General features: G+C 38.1%; 2 protein-coding genes across 2 annotated transcripts in view; one reads left to right on the top strand and one right to left on the bottom strand.

The window, feature by feature from the left end:
• Positions 1–27967, bottom strand: part of aunip (aurora kinase A and ninein interacting protein) — a 954922-nt gene that overhangs the window by 404260 nt on the left and 522695 nt on the right. The gene's annotated exons all lie outside the window — the stretch shown is intronic.
• triqk (triple QxxK/R motif containing) lies at positions 365–23154 on the top strand. The gene is made up of 4 exons (XM_028036604.1): positions 365–539; positions 3891–3965; positions 12377–12462; positions 21099–23154. The coding sequence occupies exons 2-4, from the start codon at positions 3905–3907 to the stop codon at positions 21204–21206; spliced, it is 255 nt and encodes an 84-aa protein (XP_027892405.1). The 5' UTR covers positions 365–539; positions 3891–3904; the 3' UTR covers positions 21207–23154.

Genomic DNA, 27967 nt, shown 5'->3' with positions numbered 1-27967 from the left:
TTGTTCTCTTGTTTGTTTTTTTTTAAACCTTTGAAATACATAAATAAATGAAATGAAATGTAAAATGATACTTTAAGATTGCTGCCTTCTAGTGTTATTGTTGTGTGTACAACAGAGACGTTTTAAGTTTTGATGGGTTGTTTTAAAGTAGAGAGACGGTGTGTGTCAAAGAACAGCCATCAGAATGTGGTTCGGATCCACAGAGGAGTGAAAAAATCCTGATGTTTTTGAACATCCTCTGTGTTGGAATAAGTTAGAATAACAAGTACAAGTCTCTGCTCCTCCACTCTCCCACCCGGCTTCACGTGATTGGTCAAAGTCAAGAGATCTCGCCTCTGATTGGACAAAATGATGTCCGTCACGCAAAGCAGGAATTGTTTCAGGAAGTAGTGGTGTGTTGGCATTCTGGAGAAATTTGGATCGAAGAACAAAAAAACAGACATTTCAACCGCTCTGCTTCCTCACGTACGTCAACTAGGGGAGGTAAAAGCTGAGGAACTGCGCCTAAATAACTCGTTTTTTCGACAAAAAGGATAACTGTAAGTATGCACGATGATGCAGTGAATAGAAGCTGCTGCAGCTAAAATGTGTTTTTGCAAAGTTGTGTTATTTGCACATTTACTCTCTAGCTAGTATATATACTCGTATGTTGTGCACATGCTAATAAAAGAAACATCTTCTTAGCTATAGTTCACAGAAATATTATTAAAAGTGCAATTCTTTACTTCTAAAACTAATTCACCCACTTAATAGATACATCTTTATAACTTCTTTTTATTTAAGAGCTGTTATTTGCTAGACTCCATAACTCTATTTACTGCATTTAGTCAAACAAAAAAGTACCCACTCAGTTTATGTTGAGCGCCTTTGGTTCCGCATATTCTCATTTAAATGTGACTCCTGGACTTTATGTTTGCTATTCTGCAGTTTTTCATTACCAGGTTTCTTGTGAGAGCTCTTTGATTGTCACAAGTTAGTCAGCCAGAGACTTTGGTTTAAGGGATGTGCAGATGTGCACACACACACTTTCCCTTCAAATAGCAGAAATCCTGCTTCATTCTTTTGGGCAAAATTATAAGCAAATATTACTATTCTAGTTCTGAAAAGGCCCAGGTACAGAATGTTTGATCTGGCAGTAAGATCACTGATTGGTTACTTGACTAGGTAAATGACCGCTGCAGTGGACCAGCATGACATAAACGTGTTGGTTTTGGATGCATGAAGATTACAACTTGGTGAAAACAGACACATGCAGAGAAGTAGATGTAGAAATAAATTGGACTAAAAAGGACATCTAATATTAGCTTTATTTTCAACACACTTTATTTTTTATTTTTAACTAATCCCACCAAAGATTCAGAAGCTCTGTAATGCTTGATCACTTTTTTGGGTTAGATTTGACAGGATAAATAAGGTGGATAAAGTAAAAGATTAGGGACATTTTGGATCTGTTTCTTTGCTTTTCTTCATTTTTCAAATGTAATTTTGAAGTATCGAATCGGGACACTCAAAAACCTGATTGGGACATCCCTAAAATCTGAGGAAGTAAGACTGCACACAAAGATAAATGCTTCAAATTATTATTATTTTTTTAAGTGCAGGTGTAATCTTGTGATGTTGCAACTCAGTAAAGCAGCTCAGTACTTTCACTCTTTCTAACTATAAATATTAAGATTTTTAAATTTATTCTCTCTCTCCTGCTTCCTTTAACTTGCTGACTCCGGTTTCTGACTGCCTCAGAACAATAGCTGCACATATATCCTTCTTCTCTTGCTGGCCCAATCGGGTTAGAAATGCGTTTGTGAACAATGCTGTTAGCAGGAGGTAAAATTCAGGTGGCAGCAGCAGCGGTCTCCCATGAGAAGGTATCAGTCGGGAGCAACAGCCAGCCACGCTACTTGAACATGCTAATTCGGGTTCTCTCTCTTCCTATTCCCCAGCTGCTTCTCCAGACTGTCCCGCTGCTTCTGTTCCTTTTGGATGCGGATAGTTGTTTTTCTCTATTCTCTCCATGTACCTGCATGTACACATTTTCCTCTCTCTTTTTCATACAATCAAATTTTTTTTTCATTTGTAGCTGTTTAGTTCTATTTAGCTATGGATGGATGGACCATATTTAGCTCATCAATACTCACCAGTTTCTTGGTCCCTGTTGAAGAAATCATCCCCACAGAATGATACAGCCTGTATGAAGATTGTGTGTTCACAAAGAAGAGCTGTGCTAGTTTTCCACACATATTGTGTTTCGACTGTTGGCTATTGGACTGTTGGACTGTTGGACTGCACTTAAAATCTGGTCTCCACTTTATACCTTGCACATGTACAGAGCTAAATAACTTCCTTTTTACTGTCAGTCCTGCACTTTATATTTTATATTTATATTTATATTCATAGTTTATACTGTATTTCATTTTTATTCTGGAGTAACCTCACAACATCCATCCATCCATCCATTTTCTGTGCACCCTTGTCCCTAATGGGGTCGGGAGGGTTGCTGGTGCCTATCTCCAGCTACGTTCCAGGCGGGAGGCGGGGTACACCCTGGACAGGTCGCCAGTCTGTCGCAGGTAACCTCACAACATTGGAACCTCAAAACATTGTCCTGAGCCGTATGCAACGAAATTTCGTTCTGTATGCACCCTGTGCATGCAAAATGACAATAAAGTCAGTCTAAGTCTAAGTCTACGTATTTAGGATTGACCCTTATCCCAGGCGTTTGATTTGACGCCTACTTTACAATGTGACAAACTCCATACTGTACTTGTTACAGCTTGTCACACTTCAACAGTTCCCTTATTTGTGTAGTGCATGACAAATGATTATCCTGTCACCAACTGTGGATCTTTGCACCTTTCTTCTTCTGGCCAGTCAGTTTAGGTAGATGGCAATTTCTTGGTACATTTGTGTTTTTTACTTTTGCATAGCAACCTATGAGACATTGAAAAATTGGAATATTGTTTTGCAATGTAGCCCTGTTTTAAGCTTCTCTAACTTTATTCCAGATCTTTTCTATTGTGTTCCTTGGTCGTCATATAGCTGTTTGTTAACTAATGTTCTCTAACAAACTTCTGAGGCCTCCATAGAACAGCTGAAGTTATGAAAAAAACACACACTGTTTAATAATTATGTGACTCCTGAGGGCAATCTGTTACGCTGGATTTTATTTGGGAGTATCAGAGAAAAGATGGCTAATTACAGATTTTTATTGTGGCAAATGTCAAAAGCCATGTGTCATTCACCTGTCCTTACAGTTATCTTCTACAATGAATTGGTCTATGAAATAATATCCCAATATATGGAAGGTTGTCATGTGATAAAATGTGAAAAAGTCAAGTGATATGAATGTTATTTTTAGGGCATTTTAAGTTTTAACAGTGGGGAAAAAAAACGCTATTAAAACATTACAAACATATGGTTTGACAACAATTCATAAACTACAGGGAGGTGTTTATTTCTTAAAACAAATGTAGTCACCAGCAGGATACCGTCTGTATTATTCTTAGCTCTTTCTCTTTATATATTTTACCTCTGAGCTGTCAGAGTAATCAAAGAGAACTCATGGTGTGAAGAGAAACGGCGCTATGCTAAATGAGACTGATAGGAAGCTCACACTGCGAACCGAGCGCACATGGAAGGTGGTGAGAATTAATTTAATTATGTGCGCCAGATGTATGTGAAAAGATAAACCATCTGGCTGATCAAAACTGACTTACTCTGTCTCCGTATACGATTGTGCAATTACTTGAAGCTCTTCGGCAGATTTTGCGAGTTATATCTTACCGCAGCAGAAAATGGATAAAGGAGCTAAATTTGATTAAACTAAATGCTTAGGTGTGAGCAGTGAAAGCAGCTGTAAAATGTTCTTTTTTTTCCTTTTTATTTCCTCTCAGATAGTAGAGGAAGGATGGGCAAGAAGGATGCCGGTGCCACCAAGTTACCAGTTGATCAATACAGAAAGCAGATTGGTGAGTTTCCAGATGGATTCCCATAACATAATCAGTACCATTGTAGCAGAGATTTAAAGGAATTGTTTAATAAATTTTAGAAGATATAAAAGACATTATAGCAAGGTTAAATAATAATCAAAAGACCAAGTTTTGAAAATGAGTTCTTGATGCTCATCTGACTCACAAAGTTGATCTTTTACTTGTTGTTTTATTCTATACTGTTGTGTTTTAATCATTCATAACTAACTACAGTTTAGTTTTAATAAAATGCTTTGAGGAAAGATTCCACAATTATCCCAAAGTTCTTTTGGTTTCTTATATCTTATCCTGTTTGGGGTTTGTGCAATTAAGTTTCATATTTCCAGAGTCCCAAAACATATTTTTTGTTTTCTGTTGTATGTTACTTCCACATAATGTGAGTCGAAAACATATTTGCCCTCTCACTTATTTTTTTTTTTGTTTTCACTTTTTTGTTGCATGTAAGTTTCAGACCAGCAGATTTTTTAAAGTATTAAACAAAGATAATTTTCACAAATATAAAATGGAGTTTTCAATCTATTATTTCATTAAATACTCACAAAAAAGCCATCCAAACCAACTGTATGTGGAAAAAGTGATAAACCCCCAAACCTGATGTCTGATTTTGCTGCCATTGTCAGCAAGAACAGCCATCAAGCGTTTGTAGTCACTGGCTGTAAGTGTTTTACTGAAGAGTAATTTTAGTTCAGTCTTGTTGGCAGAATTGGTGTAATCTCAGAATATCTGAAGTTTATTTATTTATTTTATTTTTTTGTTTTAGCTTGAATGGCCTATTTAAGGTCATGCAACCTGGATTTAAGTAATTACTCTGGTCTCTCCAAAAGCTTAATGTATTTCAGAGGAAGAGTTTCTGGTAGTGTTCTTAAATATTCAGTTGTGTTAAAAAAGACAAAAAACATCTGTGATTGGATAAATACTTTCACAAAGGCCTGTATGATTCACTGAAACTATTACGCCTTGGACACAGTTCTCTGTTGAAGGACGTTACTGTGCTTAAATCACGACTTTTATGATATTGTGTGTGCTGCTCTTTTGTTCATGTTTAATACTGTTTTAATTTGATAGTACTTGTGCTCATCATCCATCCATAGTTTATATCTGGTTCTCCTTAGGGTTCTGACAGGGGCTGGTGTCTGTGGTAGTCATTGTGTTAGAGGTAGAACCTGGACAAGTCATCAGTCTATCACAGAGATTCATCATCTCTTAACTAACTAAATAAATCCTGACTGAAATTAGGCGAAAGATTTGAATGAAGTACTTACAGTATATACCAATGGCTCATGTCAAATCCTTTGTGCTGTTTTCTTTTCTCTCTAGGCTGGATAATTATGAGAATATGCATTAACTTATAAAATAAACCTTGAAAACTGTTTTTAATATGGGCCTTCATTTTTCTTTTCACTTTATTAAAAATACAATTTAATTATCTCATTACGTGAGTTGATGATTTCTTTTGTTCCCCCTATTTAATGGAGAGACATCCATGGTTGGTTTTGATCAGCATCTGCGATCACTAGGCAACAGCCACTGTATCTGTGCATGGTGAGCAGGAATTAATGATGCAGAGCAGACAGTTTACATGCTGGTATAAAAAAGTGAAAGAATACATTGGAGTTGCAGCAATACAACAATCTTCTGATTGGAAAATGGGGATTAGTGGAATCTACTTACTGGAAATATATTTTAAGATATTTTGATTAGAGATATTTTCCCACCATATACAGTCTTGTGCAGTTCTTAGATGTGCTGAGGCGTTTCTAGAACCTAAAGCCAGGAATTTTTATCATACCAAGATTTTGATTTTGAGTTTGTACACGACATTATATTCCTTAATTTTCAGCCAGTCGTTGGTGGATCTACTGGGATGTTTTATGCCATTGTCATGTTGTAAAGTACAGTTCTGCTTCAGCTTGAATTTTTTCTTTTTAATCCCAGATGTCAGCTGTTTAATCAAGTCTATTTTGCCATTGTTTTGGTTCATACATGTACTGCCGCACCCCGTCATGTGTCCAGGCAACAGTATAATATTCTGTTTTCTGACTGTAGATCTCCTCCTTGCTGTCTTTCCATTTTTTATGACTGTTCAACAGAACAGAAGAATCATACATACCACATGCATCCAACTTATTTAAGTGCCTTTAAAGGTAAACCTTCCCAAGAGACGTACATTTTCAAGAAGATGTTTTCAGCTACGTCTTTGTTGCACCATTTATTGTATTGTTCTGACACACTTCCCCTCAGCGGATGATTGCGTTTTGGCCCCTTCTGATTCACATCCTCAGATTATTCTGTTGTTCCTGGTGTTTCTTTTGTGTTAACAAGAATCGCTGAGGTATTCATCTTTATTAACCAAAATAATTTTTAGTGGCTTGTTTTGCAATTGATTTAGTTTAAAAAAAAAAACTATTTTATTGCTAATCTATGATTTTCTTTCCTATTGTTGAGAAAAAAAAGACTTTGTATTCAGACTAAAATATTTGTTTTCCTGCGTCTTGCGACGGCCTGTTGAGAAATGTCCATTCTTTTTTCACTCTGCAGGCTCTGTTGTGTTTTCATGTAGTGACAGATGAATAAGACAATTTAGTCTCCTAATATTCCCTAACCATTTGCCATTATGCTAAATCGTTCAGGTTCAACAAACATAACAAGCTCAGCTCCTGCAGTCACATTCAAGAAGAAGTGAAGAAAATAATATTTTCTTTCCTTCCTTTTTTTGTTGTGTTTTGTGTGTGGTTTTTCCTGGCACATTAAAGTTTTGTCCCTTTTTTAGGAATAAATATCCTATTATACCACTGTTTAACAAGAAGGCTTCAAAACAAACAAAAAATATGTAGTCAATGTGGAAAATTGCTATCTTGTACGATAGCACAAATTTATCCAAGAGATGGAATTGGCAGCACGTAGTATTTTGAAATGGTAAAATATGGCTTATTGATTTATCAGTACTCTAGTGATTGTTGAGCTGCACCATCATCTCGCCTGGAGTGCTTTTGCCATATCTGACGGCCATTCAAAGGCTACTGTTGACACTTTCCTCCTAAATACCATTATTAACCTTGTTATAATGGACTGGCTTCTGGGTGGGATGTGTATTTATGTGGAACTGCGAGCGTTTACTCAGTCCATTCGGTAATCACTGCTGCCTGCTGAAAACCTCTGGAAGTTGTCCACACAGATGGATGCCTATGTTTCAGGCCCATAAAGAGAAGTTGATCAAAGTGGACATGTTGTCCTCCAGTGTTGGCTTGGTGATAAATCTCTACTGTGTGGCTATTTGCTCGTTGCATGTTATGTTAACAGTCAGACTTTAACCTGTCAAAATCTTTAATCTATTATTTCATACACTTGGAAAAAAATGTAATATATATGTATAAGCTGTGTATGTTAGACATAACTCCTCTCACTAATGTACTGTAGTGACATTCAGTTAGATTAAATTTTATCATTATCCATAAGATTACTGGTCAATTAGAATTAATTTGAAAGAATCAATACTTTCCTTTTTCATCTCATCTCTGTTACATGAGAAGAGTTGTAAACATTTCTCAGGATCAGTATTTATAAAGACTGTAGATCTTTTCCCTGCTGTCTTTTTAATCAATCTTGAGCTGAAATGAAAAAAAATTTTATTCCAGCTCAAGATTGTAAAAAGAATCGGCGAGAGCCAATTAATCAAATTAAGAGTTAACTTTAGTTTTAATGTATTTTCTACAGATGAACCAACACAAATAAGCAACAACAATCAAGCCAGTCACAGCACTACTTCTAATCTACTACTGCAGATTAAGGGAATCTATAATTAATAATAACGCTATGTCCTAATCAGAATATTGTTACAAAAATACATAATTGTTCTGGGTTATGGAGCACGGTCAGACTTATTGGGAAATGCAGACTGATCTGAAACCCCTCAGCTAATTTTCAATTGCCTGGGCCCATTGGCAAATGACCCGTATTCTTCTGAATATGACTGGATGAGCCTTCGCCCAGTCAGAGAAAATGAACATGTCAAGTAGGGCTGCAACAGTAGTGATCTCATTTCTTTATCATTCAAACAAACTGTGATATTCTGTGATGTCTATTCCTGTTCTGGTTTCAGTTAAATAGCAAATTTGTATGATATGCAAGTCACACACCCCTTCCTACTCCTTCCCCCGAGTGCTCAATCAAATGTGATTAATTTTAGCTAATACCCCCTACCTGTCTCATTATGCTAAGCAGAGGAATGGATCAAGATAAAAACTAATTTCTCCACACTCTCATCAGACACCATTTAAATGCAATGTCAAGCCAGCGGGGGGGGAACACGAAACACTAAGTGGATTGGCAGGCCAAGCCACTTTTATCCTCCTACTCTTCCTTTGACATTTAATTAGAGATTACTTCAGTGGCAGGTACGGACATACTCCATTTGAGCCAGGTGCTGGTTCTACACCTCGACTTGAACCCATCAACTTCAAAACCTACCATGAACTGGTTTGGTCTTAGACTTTGATGGTCTTTTCAGACCTGGCGTTAACATGTGTCATAGCTAATCCAGACACTAGAAGACCAAGACATTAACACAGCTGTGGTTCACATAAGCAGAGATAACTTTAACTGTAGCCAAAATTTAAAAAAAGATGAGCAAGTCTGGTGAGATCCATCCACATGAAGCAGCAGTAGCAAAATATTTATTTAACTGATTAGACTTTGACATTTCCAATCAGAGAGCTTCCCACACAGATCACTCCCTAGTTCCATATTTTTATTTTTATTTTTTTACTGCACCTCTCCTCAACAGGTTGTCACCTTGCCTCCCTGCTACGTGTGAAGGAGTTGTTGAACCAGTCACTGAATAAGTGCAGCTTCTGCATGAGCCTCAACTTCCCTGACTCCGAGGATCTTATGAACCCAAACCCTTTCAGCTGCTGGTTGTCTCTTCTTTCCCCTCCTTTTTCTCCTCCTCCTCCTCATCTGTAAAAGTAATGCCAGGGCTCGCGCATGACAGCTTGACAGATACTTTCTGCATTCACGTCTTCAACTGAAAAACTCTGCACTTTTCGGGTAACTTTTCGGTCGCCTAGCAACTATTGCCAGTTTTGGGTATATTTGCATGGATGCACCCTTCTCCCTTTTTCTGCTCTACACCACCAAAGCAATTGCAGGTTTGAAACCCGTCCTACTTACTGTAGATGTGGCACAAATCTGCAACATTTAAATCCTCATTTGCCACATCTGCTAGTCCAGTTGTCTTGCAAAGGAGCATAAAACCTGCTTGAAACATCTGCTTCATTTTATTAGTGAATAGGAACCATATGATTCTTGTGGGTTATTTTTTTTACATAATACAGAGCCAAGAACTGGCTTGTGTCAACACTAAAAAAGGACATAAAATTGTTAAATCGATTGACTTTTTGGAGTAATAAATAACCAGAGGGGAAAATAAAATTATAAAAAAGTTTGTCAGGTTTATATTAAATCTGTCTAAACAAACCCATATTGGTAGATCTGGAAATACAAACTATACACAACATGTTAAAGGATATATACTGTTGTTTTTACAACTTTTAAAATCAAGAATACAAACTGGGTCCAGTGTCCAATAATGACACATCATTATTCATATTTGGGACTCCATTCTATTTTTAAATAGAAAACATTTTGTTGGAATAAGGTGCATTTATAATTGGCTTGCTTACTTAAAAAAAACAATGGAAATGGTTATGATGCTTCATACCTTCAATAATTCTAGGATTTACTGCTCTTCGTCAGCAACAGATGAAGATGAGTTGATTTGGCTGACTTTTTTACAGTCTCTCGGTCTCTACTGATTTGATGTTGCTTTCTGATGCGATTTTACATTCAGTTGTTTGCTGTCTGCAAAGCGTCGTACCATTTGTGTGAATAGCGAGGTGAGAGCAATTCTCCTACCAACCAAATTTCCCTTTTCCATTTTCTGTCAAGTGAAGGAGACATCCAGTGCCCCCTAATGAATTCCCACTTGCTCACTGTCTGCTTCTGGCAGCATGCTCCCCGTTTTTATTAGTCCCACACAGAGTCAGCGGGAGGCGAAGGAAGGGTGCTGCACCTGAAGGAATGGAAAGAGAAAGGAAGGCGGAATGAATTTGAAATTTCAGAAAAAGTTTTAGGGGAGAATGATGAATAGAAACCAAAAAAAATGTCTTGTGAGATTGAGCCTTAACACACAGCTCATGGTCACTTCTGTTTATTGTCTATATATAAGAGAGGAAACTTGCTTTTAGAATCATATGCAAATTTCTATTTATTTTCCCACCTTTTTATTGGTGAAAAGAAAAAAGGATATTTTCCCCAAACACTTTCTCCCACAGTAGACTCCTGGATTATGCTTCCATCCTAAATGAAATTTGACTGTTAATTGAAGTTCTCTGCATGTCACATGCAGGAGTCCTCATGTGACATTACGAAGAATGTTTTCCTGCTTCACACTAAAATACTGTTATTTCTATTGAAGCTTTAGAGATAAGTAGAGTGCTAAGCTGTTTGTATTTATTGTTATGGAAGTGAAACACACTCTAAACTTTACTCTGAAATAATTGATTTAAGATTGTTTTTCCAAAAAGTGATGTTGATAATAACCCCTGACCAATCAGAACTCCTTCTTGTAATGGATTTTAACCATCACTTCAACCCATCTGTCAAAGTTAAGTTTATTCTGTTATGCACTATATTTGGTTTCAGGTATCATATCAAAGTTTGTTTCCGTTTTGTATATGAGCTTAAATGGAACCACTACCTTTATGAATTATGTGATTACAAAATACTACTGTAATGCAAATCTGCTTTTCATTTCAGTGGCATTTAACGACACAATGTCAAAGGAAAATAGTGCTCCAGTGTTTAATATGCATTGACTTTGTAGCCCAGACAATTTGATCAGCAGATAAAGCAGGCTGCCATTTTGTGGGCATGTTGACATATTTAACTGCATAAGCACAGTGCTCACATTACGCCAGGCATGTGCCTCACAGCCATACATTTGAAGCAACTCAGATATTCCAACAACAACCCAGTAAAAGTCTTACTTAATTCCATGCTATACAGTACCATCTGCGCTGGTGATGTATCCACTCACCGCGGCATAAAGGACGCTTGAATCTGAGAATGAAGCTCATGGCTTGTCCTATTTTCTGATTAATTTGACTAATGATTATTGGACTACTTGTTGGTCTTAAGAGCATTGCATTTTGATACCCAGATGATCAGTTGATTCTTAGATGTAAGAATAAATGAATTATACAAGATAGTAATGGAGCTGCACAAGTAAAACACCATGCTTAGACACAGCAGATTATTTTTAAACATGTAAATTGTTCATAAGTTATCCATCATTACTGCGTTTCTGCACCGTACATACTAAAGTGGAGGCCACAATTCTAGGGTGTCTTATTTTATTTTTCACTTATTTTACCAGACAGAGGTTACATTGACAGGACATGGACAGTGCTCTGCAAGACTGGCCTTAACAAAAAACATGATGATTTAATTCATGTGAGAACCTGAACTGAACTAAGCGTCTACACTAATTTTGTGTTTCTCAAATTTTCAGCAGTCATTGACAAAATTTAAAGCACCAAACGCCTCTCTTTCGCATAAAGTTTTGTTTCCTGTTGTGTGATGTTACCAAGGCTTTGCCTCATATTAATCATATTTGCACTTGCTTTGCCAGTTGGCAAGTTTGCCTATAAATATGACTTGTAGGAGTCGATCCCAAAAGGATGTCAAGTAAACATAGGTGGGTGGTTCAGATTAGAAAGATTTTGTTCTGTTTGACAGACACTGAGTTATAGACATGAAAAATATGAGTGTGGAGAACGTCTGGTACAGCACGTCAGTCCATCACAGGGCAACACGGGACAAACAACCTTGGAAACACTCATACGTAAAGTCAATGTAGAGAGACTAATTAATACGACAAACATGGTCGTATTAAATTGACTGTGGGAGGAAGCCAGAGTACCTGGAGAGAACTCATGCATTCACAAGAACACGCAAACTCTATCTAGAGAGAGCCCAGGTCAGGATTCAAACTCGGGTTGCTGCAATGCCAATCACTGTTCCACTATGTAGGCCTTTTTTTTATGGGCTATTATTGGTTAAATATTTTTTTATGTTTTAATGTTTAGCTCACGACTGTTGCGTTTAAGTTACAAAAGGTTTACATTTATCTTTTATGCTTTGGAGCAAAAGCTTGTTTAAACTAGACCCAAAATTTTAGGCAATTCATTGGAAATTTTCCATATTTTCTAGTGGGTTCCTACATTACACATACTGATGCTGGCGGGAATGTGCCGCCTCATAGACCCGTCTTATTTTTATCACACTTTCACTCACTGATCTGTTTTTTTCCCGTGTTCTCTAAATTTTAGGCAAGCAGGATTACAAAAAGACAAAATCTGTCTTAAAGGCGACACGATTGAAAGCTGAAGCAAAGAAAAGCTCCTCCGGATTTAGGGTAAGATTACATAACCTCATTGTCTCCTCCAGTGTAATTTGAGTGTATAAAACACTCCAGTCTGCCTGTTTGTCTCAGTCTATCTGGAATTCCTCTTGTCTTCCTGCCTACCATTTTTTTTCTATTTGTCTGTCTAACTGTCTGATTGAGCGTGTGCCTCTCTGGCTCATCTGTAATATTCCAGACTCTTTACTGTACTGGCTCAGGAACTCACTCTAAGCCTTTTGGGAAGGAAATGATATGTACCAGATTCACCTGTAATTACGTGATGCGACCCCACACCCACAGAAGAATTGTAGGCTTCAAACAAAATTGCAATGTTCTACATGGTATGAAAAATGCGGCTGTAGTATTGTGTATACAAGAATGCAAAACGTTTCTCTAATAGTAGGGAAGTGCCACAATATTCTATTTTTTCATGTACAACAGTCTGAAAGACAATACAAAGCTATTTTAAAGGCTGTGGGACTCTGGGGAGGTGGAGACATATGAATCACCCTTAAAATTTATCATGATATTTGTTATTGTTACAACAAAATAAAGATAAAAAGTTTTTTAAAATATCTGCAGTCTTTTTGCAAATTAAAACAAAACATGCTGATTATTATCTAGGCTGCCATGGGACACCAGTTACATTATGCCGTGCAATTGTTTCGCTAAGCAGCACACAGTAACCTCAGTTCAGGGCTCCAGAGTGCGACCAATTTGGTCCAGCTGTTCATCTACATGTCTGTGTCGTGTGCTGCAGTCAAATCGGTCAGGCTAGTCTGATATACAGAGTAGATGCAGCGCAAATGAGGAGAAAATATGGAAAAGTTAAGGTCTGAGCAGTCCAAAAGTCATTACCACTGCGCTGACATGAAACCATCAATCTCCCAGGTTATGTGTAGCATTCATGGATATGTGGGTGTTTTACCGCCGCTTTTTTCCAAGTGAGAAAAACTGCCCTTCCAGTCCAGTCGCCCCAGATTGTGCTGCTAATAGTGACGGCATTGTATTTGTGCCACCAACCCGAAGGCTCACTGAGACTGATATAAGCACATATCTAAGTGAAGAAACAATTTGTGGTGAGTGTGTTTTATATCTCAAAATGCACGGGTCTGGTGTGTCCTGGCACTTGATCTACTCCAACTCTCCTCCTTGGCCTGATGTCTGCATCCGCAGAGTGTATGTAAATGAGCAATTCGTAAACACCCCAGCCTCCCTTTCACCAGTTGTTTTTCTTTAGCCAATTAAAAAGTTGTTCTGTTTACACTCATAACAAGCCAGCCCCTTCTTTTCCTCATTTAGCCTCAGCGGGCCACAAAGAGCTTAAAGAATGAGCAAATCACATCCAGCTTTACACACTGAGTGAAATGGTCAGGTTTTAAAATATGCATCTCTTAGACATGCAGGGCCTCATTAACCACGTCTTTAATCCAATTAGATTAGTCCATATCTTGAAATATTGATATCAGTCATGAATAATTTATGTTTTTCGTGCCCAAGACGAGGGGAATTTTCGGAGGTCGGATTAAAAATACCTCCGGGATGAGGATATTAAACTGACTTGGACCTCTTGGCCGAGAGTTTGATTGAAATTCCGCCTAAATGTAATGGATATTTGGTCATGCTTGCTTTCCCATCAAGTTCTTTTTAGCGTGATGTTAAGTTGAAAAAGTGTTTCCTTTTTTGTACTTTCACACAGCCTTACGATGAATTCAGAAAGCTTTCACTGGCCTCTACATCTCTGGCTAACGGCATCAATTTCCATTGGTGTTTGTACTTTAGGTTTGGGTGCAGGTGTATGTTGCAGGTGTACCTCAGTAAATATTTTAGAAAGTTCATTTATTTCAGTAAATCATTCAAAACATTATTAGTAGATTTATTTCACATACCTCACGTGATGTTTATGACTAACAGTTAATGAAAACCGAATATTCGGTTTTTCAAAAAATGTGATTACAAAGGACTCAAACGATATAATGCAGGCCTACAGAAAGCTATGTCCATGTACTGTACAGCTTATGCATCCTGTACTTGACCAGGGCTTTATTTGCTTGAATTACTGCATCCATGTGGTGTAGCTTGGAGACAATCTGTCTTCATCATCTGCTTCACTAGCCAAATGGCTTACCCGAATAATCACCGAATGTTGAAACTTTACACTGGACCTGAGGAGATGCAGAGTCTGTGCCTCTAGACTCTTCTCTCAGTCTCTGGGACATTGATTTCCAAATTAAGTGCACAATTTACTTTCATTTGAAATTTTGGACCATTTAGGCAAAATAGTGCTTTTCTTTTTAGTCTGGGTTTTTGATGTTTTCGTTGGATCAAAAATGTGTCTAAAAACAAGGATTGCAACAATTGCTCATGGTTGCTTTGGAGTGAATCTTGACAAAACTGCTCACAACTCTCAAAAATGACTCATCATCTCAAGACATGCTGGACAAAGAGCCAGTAGCAGGTTTATTCAACCACACTGTCTTGACTGCATATTATTGGAAGCTATTTCTGCTAGCTATTGTTAAGGTCATTTTACCTCCTCCATCAGTAGTAGATCTAGGTTAATAATTTATAATCATAATTTATTCTAATTAGATTTTATTGTTTGTTTATTCAAATCATTTTTTTAAGTTGTTATTTTGGTTAATCAGGGCTACAACTAACTGTATGCTCCATTTGCACCTTTTAACCAGACGTGTGGTAAAAGTGTCACTTTGGATTGTGATACTTAAATCTGTTGAGATTACTCTTTACAGTGAGAATCAATCATGTATGTTGTTATCTGGTGTTAACTCTGAACTAGGGCTTAACAGAAACTGGGAGGTTGATAGCTTCATGTCACAATATTGGTTAAGATTTTTTTCAGGCCTCATCTTTTTTATATTTTCTCTCCTCACCTGCACTGCAAGTACTCTGATTATCCAGGTAGCCTAGCCTGCTCACCTTTGGCTGACTGCAGGACACCAACGTACATGAACACTGGAGCGCAGCCACCATTCATGACGGGTGAAGAGGGGGACGGTGATTCTGTCTCTGATTGGTTTAGAGCGCTATATGGGCCTGATGTGTGTCTTGTTGAACCAGGAATTCTTTCAGTCTTGGGACACTCTAGAGTCCTTTTAATGTTTGCATATTTTTTTTTCTTTTTGCTTTTATGGGATTGACTGCTGTATCTTTAATTAATGAGGTATAATCTGTCAGTCTGTGGAATAAATATAGACATAAACACTTGAAATATTTGCTGTGTAAAATATCTTTTGAATAAAAGAACCAAAATAAAGTATGGCAACTTTTTGATGGTTAATATTTTGAGATGCACCTGTATCCGTACCTCTCTTCTTCTTTGTATGAGACGCCTAGAACAAATGCAGATGGTATCTCAGAAGGCCCAGCAGACATGCAGACATGGAGAATCTAGCAGCTGCCGGGGCAGCCTGTCTCTGGGCTGTCCTAGTAACAGGACAGTCTGGATAAGTTGGCAAAACGAAGGATGGAGGCAGGGCAGACAAGCTAAGAAAGTGCCTGACGAACAGTAACTATTTATTATGTTTTCTGCTCAAGTAACCAACCTACCTGCAGAATTAATGAAGACACTAGGACACTCGTTCTGGTTGGTTTTACAAAAATAACATGTAGCTGAAATATAAGTCCTCTTCTCTGCATTGGGATCTGACAGCAGTGAGGAAGAAACTGGCAAGAAGATCAGTTTACGGTCTCTTCTTCAGATTGCCTGGAGAAGAAGCAGAGCCTTCAGAGTAGCTCCAGCAACATTCTCCTGCAGCACAGGAAACAAGCCTCCTGCCTCGTCCAATTGGCACAAACAACCTTCTGTTCACTTCTGCACAGCTTTTCCCGCAGTCTTATTTAGCTGCCGAGTCTAGAAAGTTGGGTGGGGGAAATTGCTCATAGGATTGGCAGAGGATGGAGAGTACAGATGATGACTCTGGGTATACTCCATCTGTCATTTGTGAATCTGTGTTATGTGGAAACTAAGTTGCAGTTCTTTATTTGGTTTTTGCCTCTTTTGTAAAGGTAGTGAAGATAGAAAATAAGCACAGAGTTAAATCAAATGTAGAAAGTCAGAGCTTGTGTATAAACGAGACATTTAGGTCACATGGAAAGAAACTCTAAAATAGTCAGTGTGTTGCTTGAACCCGTGGAGTTTAACCGTGCTTTGTAACTGCAGGACAAATGCCCCAGCAGCTTCTGTGTCTATCCACTTGCAGACACAAACAAACGTAGGTGCATCTAGATTGATGTACACATTCCCACACAGGCTCGCACAAACAAACCCAGGAGGGGAATGAAAATCAGACCAGATGAGAGGACGTCTGCTGAGCTGTGGCTCGTCGCCAGGGCGACGGGCACTTGCGCTTCCAGCACACCGAGTTTTCTGCTGCAGCTGCCGCCGGAGCTGAGGGAGCCTTGTGATGAAGATGATGATGTGCTCAGGCCCCCATCCAGTGGTCTCCATCAAAATGTGGGCAGAGAGGCTGCGAGTTTGTGTCTGAGGGTGTGTGTACTTGTGTGCGGTCTGCGCATGCAAGTGTTTGCGGGCCTCAACTCAGTGGGCCGCTCTCCTCAAAAACAATGATCTCAATCAAGTGCAGGTGCTTTGAACGACTTGAGTGTTTGCAGCGAAACCCCTCCAGCTTGTTTTCATAGTCGAGTTACTGTAACCAGCTGTTCTCATAAAGAAGTAGGGGAGGGAATATTGAGTCTCCTTTTGTTTCGGCAGATTTGGTAAAATGCGTGTATCTGGAGCGAACTGCTTTCTTTCTGATGTTTTTTTTTAAAAATTTTTGTCAAATAGCTTCTGTCTTTATTATATTTTCAAAGCTGCCAGCACAGAAAAGAGAAAAGCAGAAAACAATCAAGGCTCCGCGATTTGATCACCCTTTCCTTTTTCTCCGAGGCCAGGGCAATATGGAAAAGTAAATCAAGCGGCAGGAGCCCGGCGGGTAATATATGAAGCTAAAGTGCATGAAATTTAAAAGTTTTCCAATTAAGAGAGGACTTTAAGCTGTTTGGTGGCTGCTGGGTTGGAGATAAATGCGGGCCAAGGCTAATGAAGACCAATGCGGCTGATGACAAGACGCTGCAACGTGTACACAGATAGCTGGGTTGAAGCTGATGCTTTTTAATTGTCAACCCCCATCGTCTTAGTCAGAGAGGAGTTATTATTATTAGCCCCCTGCCACCTCTCATTTGTGCTCAGTCTTATCTCTTTGTTGTTTTCTCTTTCATTCTCTTGTTTTTCATTTGTCATTTCTCTCTGCAATTTGGCTGTCGGGTCGAATTTGTATGGTGTTTTGTTGTTTTTTTGTTTTGTTTCCTATTTTATTTCTGCTTACTTTTGATTATGAAACTTGTGAACCACCAGAGAGTCTAACAAGATTATAACCCTGAGTAAAAAACGACAAAAAACTGATTTTTACTGTATTTACATTAACATGTAACACATATATACAGTACGTGTGTGTGTGTGTGTATATATATATAACTCCTTATATTAGGACATTTACAGGTATTTATTGATGATTTTAGCCCACTGAAAATACACCTGCAAAATTTTATTGCAGCTTTCAAGTAGATCTGCCTATGACTGAATATTTTACATTTGTATTATTATTACCTTCATGTAGCTTCATTTAAATAACAAATGTGTATTAACTAGCCATCAGTCAGGTGTTTAACAGACTTGCTGTGAAGCAAACTTAAAAAAAATGCTAAACTTTGCCCAAGTGGCTCTCCTTTAATACCGTGACTTTTTAGGGGCTAAAAATAATTACAGACGGCTCAAAAGCCAGCTGACCAGCAGTACACAGCAACAAATTGGGGAGGGGAAAGAGGGCAGATTTAATCTTATGTTTCACGTATCCCTCAAAAACTCTGGTCACTTCTGGACGTTCTGTCACATCTCACTTGAATCAGATGGAAGACGATAAGAAACAGTAATATTTAAAAACCTCGGCATACTTCATAACCCGCCTACAAACTGACCAAGTGCGTCAAAAGATTTTAAAAAAACGATGCGGCGATTTTAATCATGTTAGAACTTTGACTTTCCCAGGGTCACATTCCTTTTCTGAAAACTAAATGTTTCTTTTTGAATAACCTTTAATCAGGCTGCACTCTGCACCCTTCCACAGCCCTCCAAGCTCTCTGGTGCTGATTAGAAAGTTTGCGGCTAATGAGTTCTCTTGATAAAGAATTACTGGCATTGTTCAATACTCTGAGTGCCCCTAATGAAACTCCAGCTGATGAAGATTGTAATCGTCTGAGCTGCACATAATGAACAAGCGCTCCAAATTCCCATTTTCAACTTGAATACCACTTTGTTGGAAAGCCTCAATTTGTTTGACAATTAACCAATAGAAAATCTTTAGAAAAAAAATTAGGCCATTTTTGTCGGAAAAAAGTTTTACTGTGAAGATCAGAGGTGGAGTTCAGCGCCTTGGACACTGAATTTCATGACTCGTGGAATTAGATTTTTCCAACGTATTATTTTAAAACATATGCAGCGACTGCATCATTTATTTTGCAAAGCTTAATTTTACAGGTACATTCAGATGTATGCAATATGGATCCACCACTGTTTTCTTCATCCGCTATTACTGGTGACCAGCAGGTGGAATACTGGAAAATAATCTTTTCCACCTAACAATTTAATGTATCAAAAAATCTTTTTGCATTTTCTGTCTATAAATGGCTCAGTCATAGAAATCCATAAAAACAGAGAGAGGTTTGGGATTTATGTTTCGCTGCATTCAAAATTACTCGCATCAAAGAACCTGCAGCACATTTCTTTTATAATACTTATTGGAAAAGAAATTCTGAATCGACAAGGTATGGCAAAAACATGTGCACCTCTAATTCTTCCATCTCTCTGTAGAGGTTTTATTTGTAAGCCCTAGATTAGATTGCATACCAGTTTAAAGAACAGCTGTGCAACTCTTAGGATATTCCTGTTCTAGTGGAACATTAATGTTTCAATATCTGCAGCGATTCTTCCTCAGAAGAAGAAAAACTAGCATTTGCCTTCTGAAGCTGATCTGTGTTGAGCTGCAGCAACGGAGTAAAAACACAACAGTGTGTTTTGAAAGCAAACATCTGGACTCAATTCAGATTTTTATGAACTTTCCAGAAATTGCAGCTTGAATTAAAAAAAAAAAAAAAAAAAAGCATGTGGCGTGTAAAATCTGTCTTGGTGAAAGTTAAATGTTTTGCTGATGCAGTTAATTTAAGGAACTAAAATGTATAATATGCGTTTTCTTGCCCCACTTTATGTCATGAGGCCTGACATTTCTTCGAAACAACCAGTTCATTATGCGGATAGAATTTGATAATTGTAATGGAGAGTGAGATGTCATTATTTGCTGCAGGTTTTTTTGTTTTTTACAGTGACCTTTGTAGAGTTTTTTCCTCCTTTTTAACAAATTTTCCATTCCTCAACTGTCTGTAGTGATGGGATAAACTTGGGTTGTGATCTGGCTTTGTTCGTCACAACTTCAGCTCGTTTAAATTCCTTAATTGTTGCTCTGTCGGGGCAATTATCGCCTGATGTAGGCAAGTTTAGATCAGTGGATTTGTTGTTGCTTATGAAGATCAACAAACATTGATCTAACTGAATGGCATGTTCTCTTCTCTTCCCCATCTTGAAGACTAAAATATTTGCACATGCTTCAGCTTTAGTTAGATTTACTCGTATTTTTTTAATTTTTAAAGCAAGACGTTGTTAAAGCAGATCTCCTACAACTTTTTAATTATTATGTAAAGAAAACATTCATTAAATCTTTTAGTAAAAGTCCATTATCATTGTGCACATTTTTCTTATGAAAATAGCTTCGCAATTGCTCATCTTTCATGAAGGGTGTTTGGATTTATGTTAATTATGAATCTCCGTCACCTACTCGCTTCTGTTTCACCGCGAAGATTTCCTGCCGTGAATCGGCTGGGTGTGTTTGTGTCATTAATGCACAGATGGAGCCATCAGAAACAGAACTCCCACTGTGGAGGCTTGTTTTACGTGAAAGAAAGCAAAGCCATTTCCATGCGAACACAGGTATACACAAGAAAAAACACATCTGCTTTCGCTTTGGCTTTCTGTCAGCCCAATAGCTTCTGTTTTTCCTCTGCGGTGGAAAGAATAAAGAAGTGATTATTGTGAAAGAATCCCTTTAGAGACGTGCCAAAAGGCGGCTAGATTCCGCATGAGTGTGTGTTCCTGTAAGTAAATTATATAATCTAAACACCCTGAGTCCTTTGTACTGTTTGTCTGATTTTGCAAATAAAAATAGTGGATGGACCTCTCGTGTTCTTCCGGACAGCATTCTCCCAAGTGTTGTTTTTCTTCTGAAATCATGCTGTTTCTCCTCAAAAGACATCAGAGAATCAAGGGAACAATCAATTTAGTATTGCTTTTGCTTCATTGAAATGTCACTTTCATTTTCACTTTTTTATTGGTTCTTATTTTGCAGACTTTGTTCTGTAATATAATTGCTTTTAAAACAGCTCAAACATTGGATTTTCATTCTTATAAGGCAACGTGAAACAAACTGTTTCTTGGGTGCTGTGAAATTAAATGGAAAAAAACGTATGTAGAAATTGCATAAGTAAGTAATATGTAATCCTTTTCTTTTTCTCTTTAGGATGCATTCCTGGTTATTGCAGCGATTTTGTTCTTTGTCCTCTGCGTTTACGCCTTCTTCTACCTGAACCTGAGCACAGAGATCAACCTGGATCTGGACATGGATTAACGAGTTGTGGACAGTAAACTAAAGCTTTTGGTTCTTCCTTTTATGGGCAAAGACAAATATATGAAGTAGACGATGCCTTTGCAAATTTGTTAGTTACCACTCATTCAGACCCAGATATAATTTCCCTCAGGTTTGGCTGTTTGAATATGGCAAACAGTCATATTCTACCCTTTATATGCAGTGAGGAGACTCTGACTCTGTGGGGGGTAAACACATCAAACGTTGCAGTTTCTTGGGTTTGGTTAATTTTATAATCATAGTTGCTGTTTAGCCTTGAACACTTTGTTCTCATCCTCTTAATTCAAAAGTATTTTTGAATTTGAATGAAATTTAAGTACTTATACTCTGGAACACAAATGTATTGATTAGTTTTTTTCTGGGCCAATAATTTTTTTCTGTGTGATTTGTTTTTTTGAATCTGACCAATTTCTGCTTTTTGAAGGACTAAAACTCAAAACTTTGTTTTGTTTCACCAACTGAATGTAACATTTTTACAAAGTAGATTTGTACAAGAAATGTACATTTTAAAAATCTATTCAAATTATTATGCATTCAATGAATAAATTGTGAAAGAAATTCAAATTTTCTGTATTTGAACAAGCGACAGACCTAATGAGAGGACTTCTAGTCACTATGCCGATTGATTGGTGCGTCACTTCTGCAATAATTTCCCTGCTAAATCTTTATACAGCAAAGACAATGAGCTTCTTTTTACACCTCTGAGCCGTTCCAGTCATATCCCGCTCAGTCACGTCCCTTTGTTTTCCACCGCTAATAGAAAAATGTAAATCTGCTGCTGCTGCAGCTACAGACAAACCCCTTCCTCACATTCCAGTGCACAAAGCTTTCCTCGTGGATATCTTGAGATCACGAAGTGTGAGATTAGAATCCGCAAAGCCCCGGTCCTGATTGAACATGTGTGCAGAATACAGAACGCCACGGTGCACCTGCTGCACACAGACAGGCGTGTTCACGAGAACTGCTGCAAATGCAATCCGGTTCTTTTATTTAAATAGAAATTAAAGGCTTAAAAAGTGGAGCATAGAACCCAGAATTGTTTTTCCCTTTTTATTTGTATTAAGAGATATGAAAGTTGTTCAGAACTTTTTTTCTACCACTTCTCTCTTTGTGCAGCCTTACTCCAAGCTGTACGGAGTGACCTTCTATCCGCTGTTTAAGCCCAAGTTCTCCTACTCTGTTTTGTTAGTAAGAAAGTAAGTAGTCAAGGGTTTCTGATGACAGTTTTTCTTGGAAAAGTTTTTTTCTTCTCTTTTGTACTTTTTCTGTGAAACGTTTCACTTGCTTCTTTATTATTTTTTGCAAAATACACAAAAGGCAATACCAAATACATAAGCAGCCTCTCATTCCTAGCCTTTTTTTTTTCTTTCCAATTGAATGAAGGTCTTAAAGTCTGAGTCTGATTGTGTTCTGCTGCTGAAATGCCTTGTGAAATGTGAGACAGATTTTTCAGCTCTCAGCTTATGTTTTCTCCCACAACCTTGCGACCTCTAGTAAATAGACTACATGTCAAAGAAACCATTATGATTAGAACACACTCGTACCCTCAACCGGGGGCTTTTATCACGCTGTGGTACATCGGGACCCTCCTCCTCCTGCACTGTGACTCACTCACATGTGTAACAATGGAGAGCCGGGCCTAATAGACCTTCAAACATGACACCTGTTATCTAAAAGCTCACCATTACAGCTACAAGAGCTCTGACATCAGAATAATGGAAAGTCTCTCTGTGCTTTTTGTATCGGTTCAGATGATATGTTTAATATTTGTGTAATGGTTTCTACTATTGTTATGCCTGTTAGAAGAGTGCATGAACATTACTGTTTTATAAGGGGGTTGTGAAAACTTTGGATTTTCTCAAATTTTCTACTGCGGAATGTAAATTGATCTGCTGTTAAATAAATAAAAAAATACTGCCTTATAATCACAGTTTCATAAAATCATTGGTTTTGTGTGAACTAAACCTCGTTTTTCATCTCCTGAAATGTAAACCTTTGGTCCTAAACTTTTCCAGCTTAAACCTCGCAGAGAGCATCAGCACACTGATCAGACTGGTGTTTGTGGTAAAAGTATTACTTTCATTGCAGTAACTAAAGCAAAGTTGTATTTAAATTCAATGAAAGTTCATCAAGCAGTCTGAACTTAAGATGACGTACTTTATTTCCTATAATATTTTATTATTCATTTCACATGTTTGTTGTTCTTACGTGTTGGTGTCATTATAACAAGCCTTTAAAGTTAATGCAAAAATAAAGAAAGAGGTGAATTGAGATAATGTTTATATTTTTCATTGTTTAACTTCCATCAAGCTGTGGAAAAATTATTATAATTATTATGTAGCAACAATTTTAGTTATTCGAAAAACAAGAATAGGACTCACAAGTTTGAATTTATTATTGATTTTTCTCTAATCCACTAAAGCCGACTATTATAATATTATTAGTTTAAAGGTTGCAAACCAACACTCTCCTCAAGGTTTATATGGGGGTAAGGTTTATATACATTAATTATATTATATTATATAATTATACCAGCAAGGTTCTGGTATAATTGTGTATAATTGCATACTCAACCAGTATTCATACCATTGCTAAAGCTTACATTGGTTGGTTGATAGAAGCCTAGCTTTTAGGCTTAGTCCATTCTGTTTTAGAAAGGTAAAGCCTGGGACTTTTTCAGAAACTTTATCTTAACTGGTTTTATCCATTCTGTTTCAATCCCCCAGTCGTTGATTTCTATCAGATGGTTGAAATGTAAGGTTAGCATTAGGTTTGGTTTAGTTTATTTCAACTCTGAAACGATTCCAAACACACGTCAGAACCGATTTTGGAATTGAACTGGGCTAGCATGAAGCTTCTGGTATATGTGGCCCTGATCATGAGCCCATTGAACAGTCATGGCTGCTTTTCTTTGTGTTATGTTTATGTTAGACTTTGACTACTAGTTTTCTGTCAGCGGTTTCTGTAGTGGCAATAATTGCCACTACAACAATTGTATTGACGTTCAATAAGAAAATATGTGTCAAAAATATTTATGTGTAAAATATCTTCAATTAGATTTCTTACAAAAAAGTTTTCCTCCTGATTGTAGTAGCTTTTTTTTTTAAAGTGGAAAAACAATAGAATCCATAAATGTGTACAGCAGATTTTGAGTAATCTTTTAAATCTAATGATAGAATAAAAATAATGATAATGAAAACCGGTGCTGCTGTGATTCACTTATCAAAGTCAGAGGCTACAAAAGTCAGGTTCACTTTGAAATGAATATACCGGTAAATGAAATTATTTTCACCAGTTTTAGTGTTTTTAAAAAGGCTTGAAGTTAAAGGTTCCAGCATCATTTCACTGAGGAATTGATTTGAATACATTTCTAAATTCCCAAGTTTAATAACATTCATGATTAGGACATTTGTATGTTGCTATTTGATTAAAACCGCAGTTACTTGTTGTTTTTTGAAGATTGCTATTTGCATGTCAGAAGGTTCTGTTAGTACTGTTGGAGTCCCCTGGGATACGCTGCAGCATCTTAAAGGACATGGTGCTTAGTGCAGCATATTAATTCACAAGGATAGTCATGGGAAAGACATAATTTGATGTCATGACATTTTCTACCATCCATGAGTTCTCCTTGTCTTGCATTTGCTTGGGGTATTAATCAGTATCTCTGTATGAGTATTTAGCCTTTATATGTCAGCAACGTTTTGCTGGAGCTGAAGCCTTACCCACCATCCTGTGACAAATGAGCCAGAAGCCCAGCACCCAAACTTTGCTCATTAGTCATGTAAGGTACGTCACCAAGAGTAATTACGCTTTACCTGAAACCTGCGTTTACACCAGCTTGCACGCGAGAATAGCACGTCGTGCTCCACACTTCACCACATTTAAAACAATGTGAGGCTTTCTAATATGTGCACCGCTGCTTATCTTGACATGAATCATAATTATAAATGATGAGTATGCTAGGTTTGGTTTGGTGATTATTTGCCTTTGCCTTAAACAAATGTGTTTGGTCGCGTCCTCTACTGGATGTAAATGCGGATTGACCTCAATTTATTTTCACTTCAGCTTTTAAATGGTGTGTTCCTCTGGTTTGGTTCCATTTTGTAAGGCAACACATCAATCCTGAAAAGCCTCTCTCTAGCGTCCACCTGCAAGCGTGTGTGTGTGTGTGTGTGTGGTATTTTCAGCTCTCAGAACCATGGCTGTGGCTATGCTCCAGTGAAGCAGTCAGTCTCTCTGACAGACTAGTGGGAAGTGAGGAGGGTCAGTTCCTCCAGAAGCTCATTTAGTCCCTATCTCTATCAAACACACACACATACACACGCACACACGCCTGGGTGTGCGCCCCGTTTCTCTGAGCTTCTCTGACAAAGCGGCTCTCTCTCTCACTCACACACACGCACGCCCACATGCAGACACACTGTTGCGGTCCCATTAGGGAGATATGGTGAAGACAGGGCTGACGATGCGTGTCACACAGTACTACTGCTGGGCTCACACTAATGTCTTCTCCCTCTGCCTTCCCCACCGTCATTCATTATTTTCTACTTGCCATTGGTTCACTCAGATTCGAGCTACATTTTTCTGTTTCTACATTGGAATAACAAACGTAATATGTATTTGACATTTGTTTGTGCATGCCAAATGAGGAATTAGAATTAGGGCTCACATGAAGATATAGATACTAGTTCCAATATTCATCACAGCAGTGTCAAATGATTATCAAGAAAGCATACTGCAGTCAACTTCTGAAAACATCTGTTACTATATTGTCTTAGTTGCACATCACCCATCCATCCATTGCCTCTCTCCAGCTTGTTGTTGGAGATCTCTTGGTGTTCCCAGTGCAGAAAAGATCTATCTCGCCTCCAGCATGACGAGGGTCTGGGGATGTGCCAGAAAAACTCTCAGGAAGCATCCTGATCAAACTGATGCGCAAACCAACTCACAAAAAAACTCTGATGCTCTTTTCCTTTTCAGCTTCTCGTTGTAGCTTCTCTCAGCTGCCCTGATCTCCTTGGTCCTTGACTCCTCATATACAGCCCGCTCCCTGCTGTGTAAACCTTTTGCTGTCTCCTCGGATGTGAAGTGAAACAAGGTTTACTGTTGCTACAGGTGCGAAAGATCTTTGTCTGCACACGCGTCCTTAAAAGGCAAACTGATTCAGGAAGTATCACGAAACTCTTTCAGATGAGTGGGTGAACCTTCAAAAAAACCCCTGCAGGCGCCTCTGGTCCAGGCGGATACACTAGTGTCACATTATCGAAGAAGCGTAAGCTGAATGCCTAAAAGCCGCTCGACTTCATCAAGTGCTGATTGTTTTGGTTTGGGTCATCAGATGGTCACCACATTTGCAGGCGAATTTTTGCAGGTAAATTTTTTGGTGATGAATTTAAAGTGAAAAAAGAATCGCATACAGATTTGCAAAGGATAAATATTCTGTGTTATAAATTCATTGCCTAAAACAGTCCGATTTGAATGAGACAGATCATTAATGAGGTTGCTAAATCTCACAGAAGGCGATAAGGACATCACTATGAGAAGAAAAGAAAGAAAGGGGTAAAAACACTAATATGGAAATTACATATTTTCTTAATATCGTACAATCTTGATGATGAATATTTATATTTTGTCACTGAATTAAATGAAACGCATTTTCTGTTTAATATCTTCATAGCCTTCTTTTCCTTTAAGGATTTTCTCGCCCTCTTTTCACATTCACATTATTTCATCAGTTTGTGTAAGAGCCTGTCCCTACTGGCAAGAGATGATGAAAGGTGGGGAACACGATGGTTGTGCAAACACACAAGCCCTTTTTTCTAGAAGTCAAAGCATCACCTCAGCTCACACACCTTGGCTGCACAACACCGTCATAATGCGAGCGTACCGAAGGTGAACAGGAGGTCTAAGTCGATCCGTCTTCTAAACAGTCTGTTTCCAAACACAGACTCCGTTGTCAAGCAGGTCATTTTGTGATTCATTTTGTTTTCATTGTGAACAGACTGACGTGGCGCTGAGCTGTTCCGGCTTGGCATGTGCGAATTACTTTCTGGGAATAGGAACAACATCATAATGACGTCTTTTAATTAATGTGTGAAATTCAGGCTTGTGGCCATGTACTGCAATAGGATTTATAAAAATTTACAGTTATTTTTTAGTTTAATTGCAGAGGACATACTGTAAGTTGCCACTTTTTAATTTTTTCTTGCTCTCTTTATTTTGTATCCCCCCAAAAATCTGACAGCTTAACAGGGACATGTTCACTTTTGAGATCCACTGTAGACGTTCTGGCTTAATGGGAAAACTGTCATAAAAATCCTGAAAGTCTAGTCTGGAAGTGTATGTAGATCTGAAATCAGAACTTTGCACACCCCACACCGATATTTATCCTGAAATGATCTTCCATCACGTTCAAAACCTCAACGAAATGCACATATCTGCAGACGTTAATGTCAAAAACAAACATGTCGGCGTCGAGCCCGGCAGTAATACCATCAGAGTCTAATTCGCTGCCTGAATCGGTTTTCTGTGGGTCTGATGTGAATGCATTAGCAGGATTGTGCTGTGCAGTGGATTAGAAACTCCCCAGTGCCTTGTGAGGTGTGTAGTAATATCAGACTTAGATGTTTCTACTGCGAATTGCACCCTGCGATCGGGCTTTTAATCCATGATGCGTGGCCTAATGACAGAGACTGAAGTACTCAGCGGGAGATCAGAAAATGTCAGGGAGGACAGAGGCAGGC

This window comes from Xiphophorus couchianus, chromosome 13 (genome assembly GCF_001444195.1).
Source record: "Xiphophorus couchianus chromosome 13, X_couchianus-1.0, whole genome shotgun sequence".
Classification (NCBI taxonomy): Eukaryota; Metazoa; Chordata; class Actinopteri; order Cyprinodontiformes; family Poeciliidae; genus Xiphophorus; species Xiphophorus couchianus.
The sequence above is the reverse complement of the archived record's forward strand: the minus strand, read 5'-3'. Positions and strand labels throughout refer to the sequence as shown.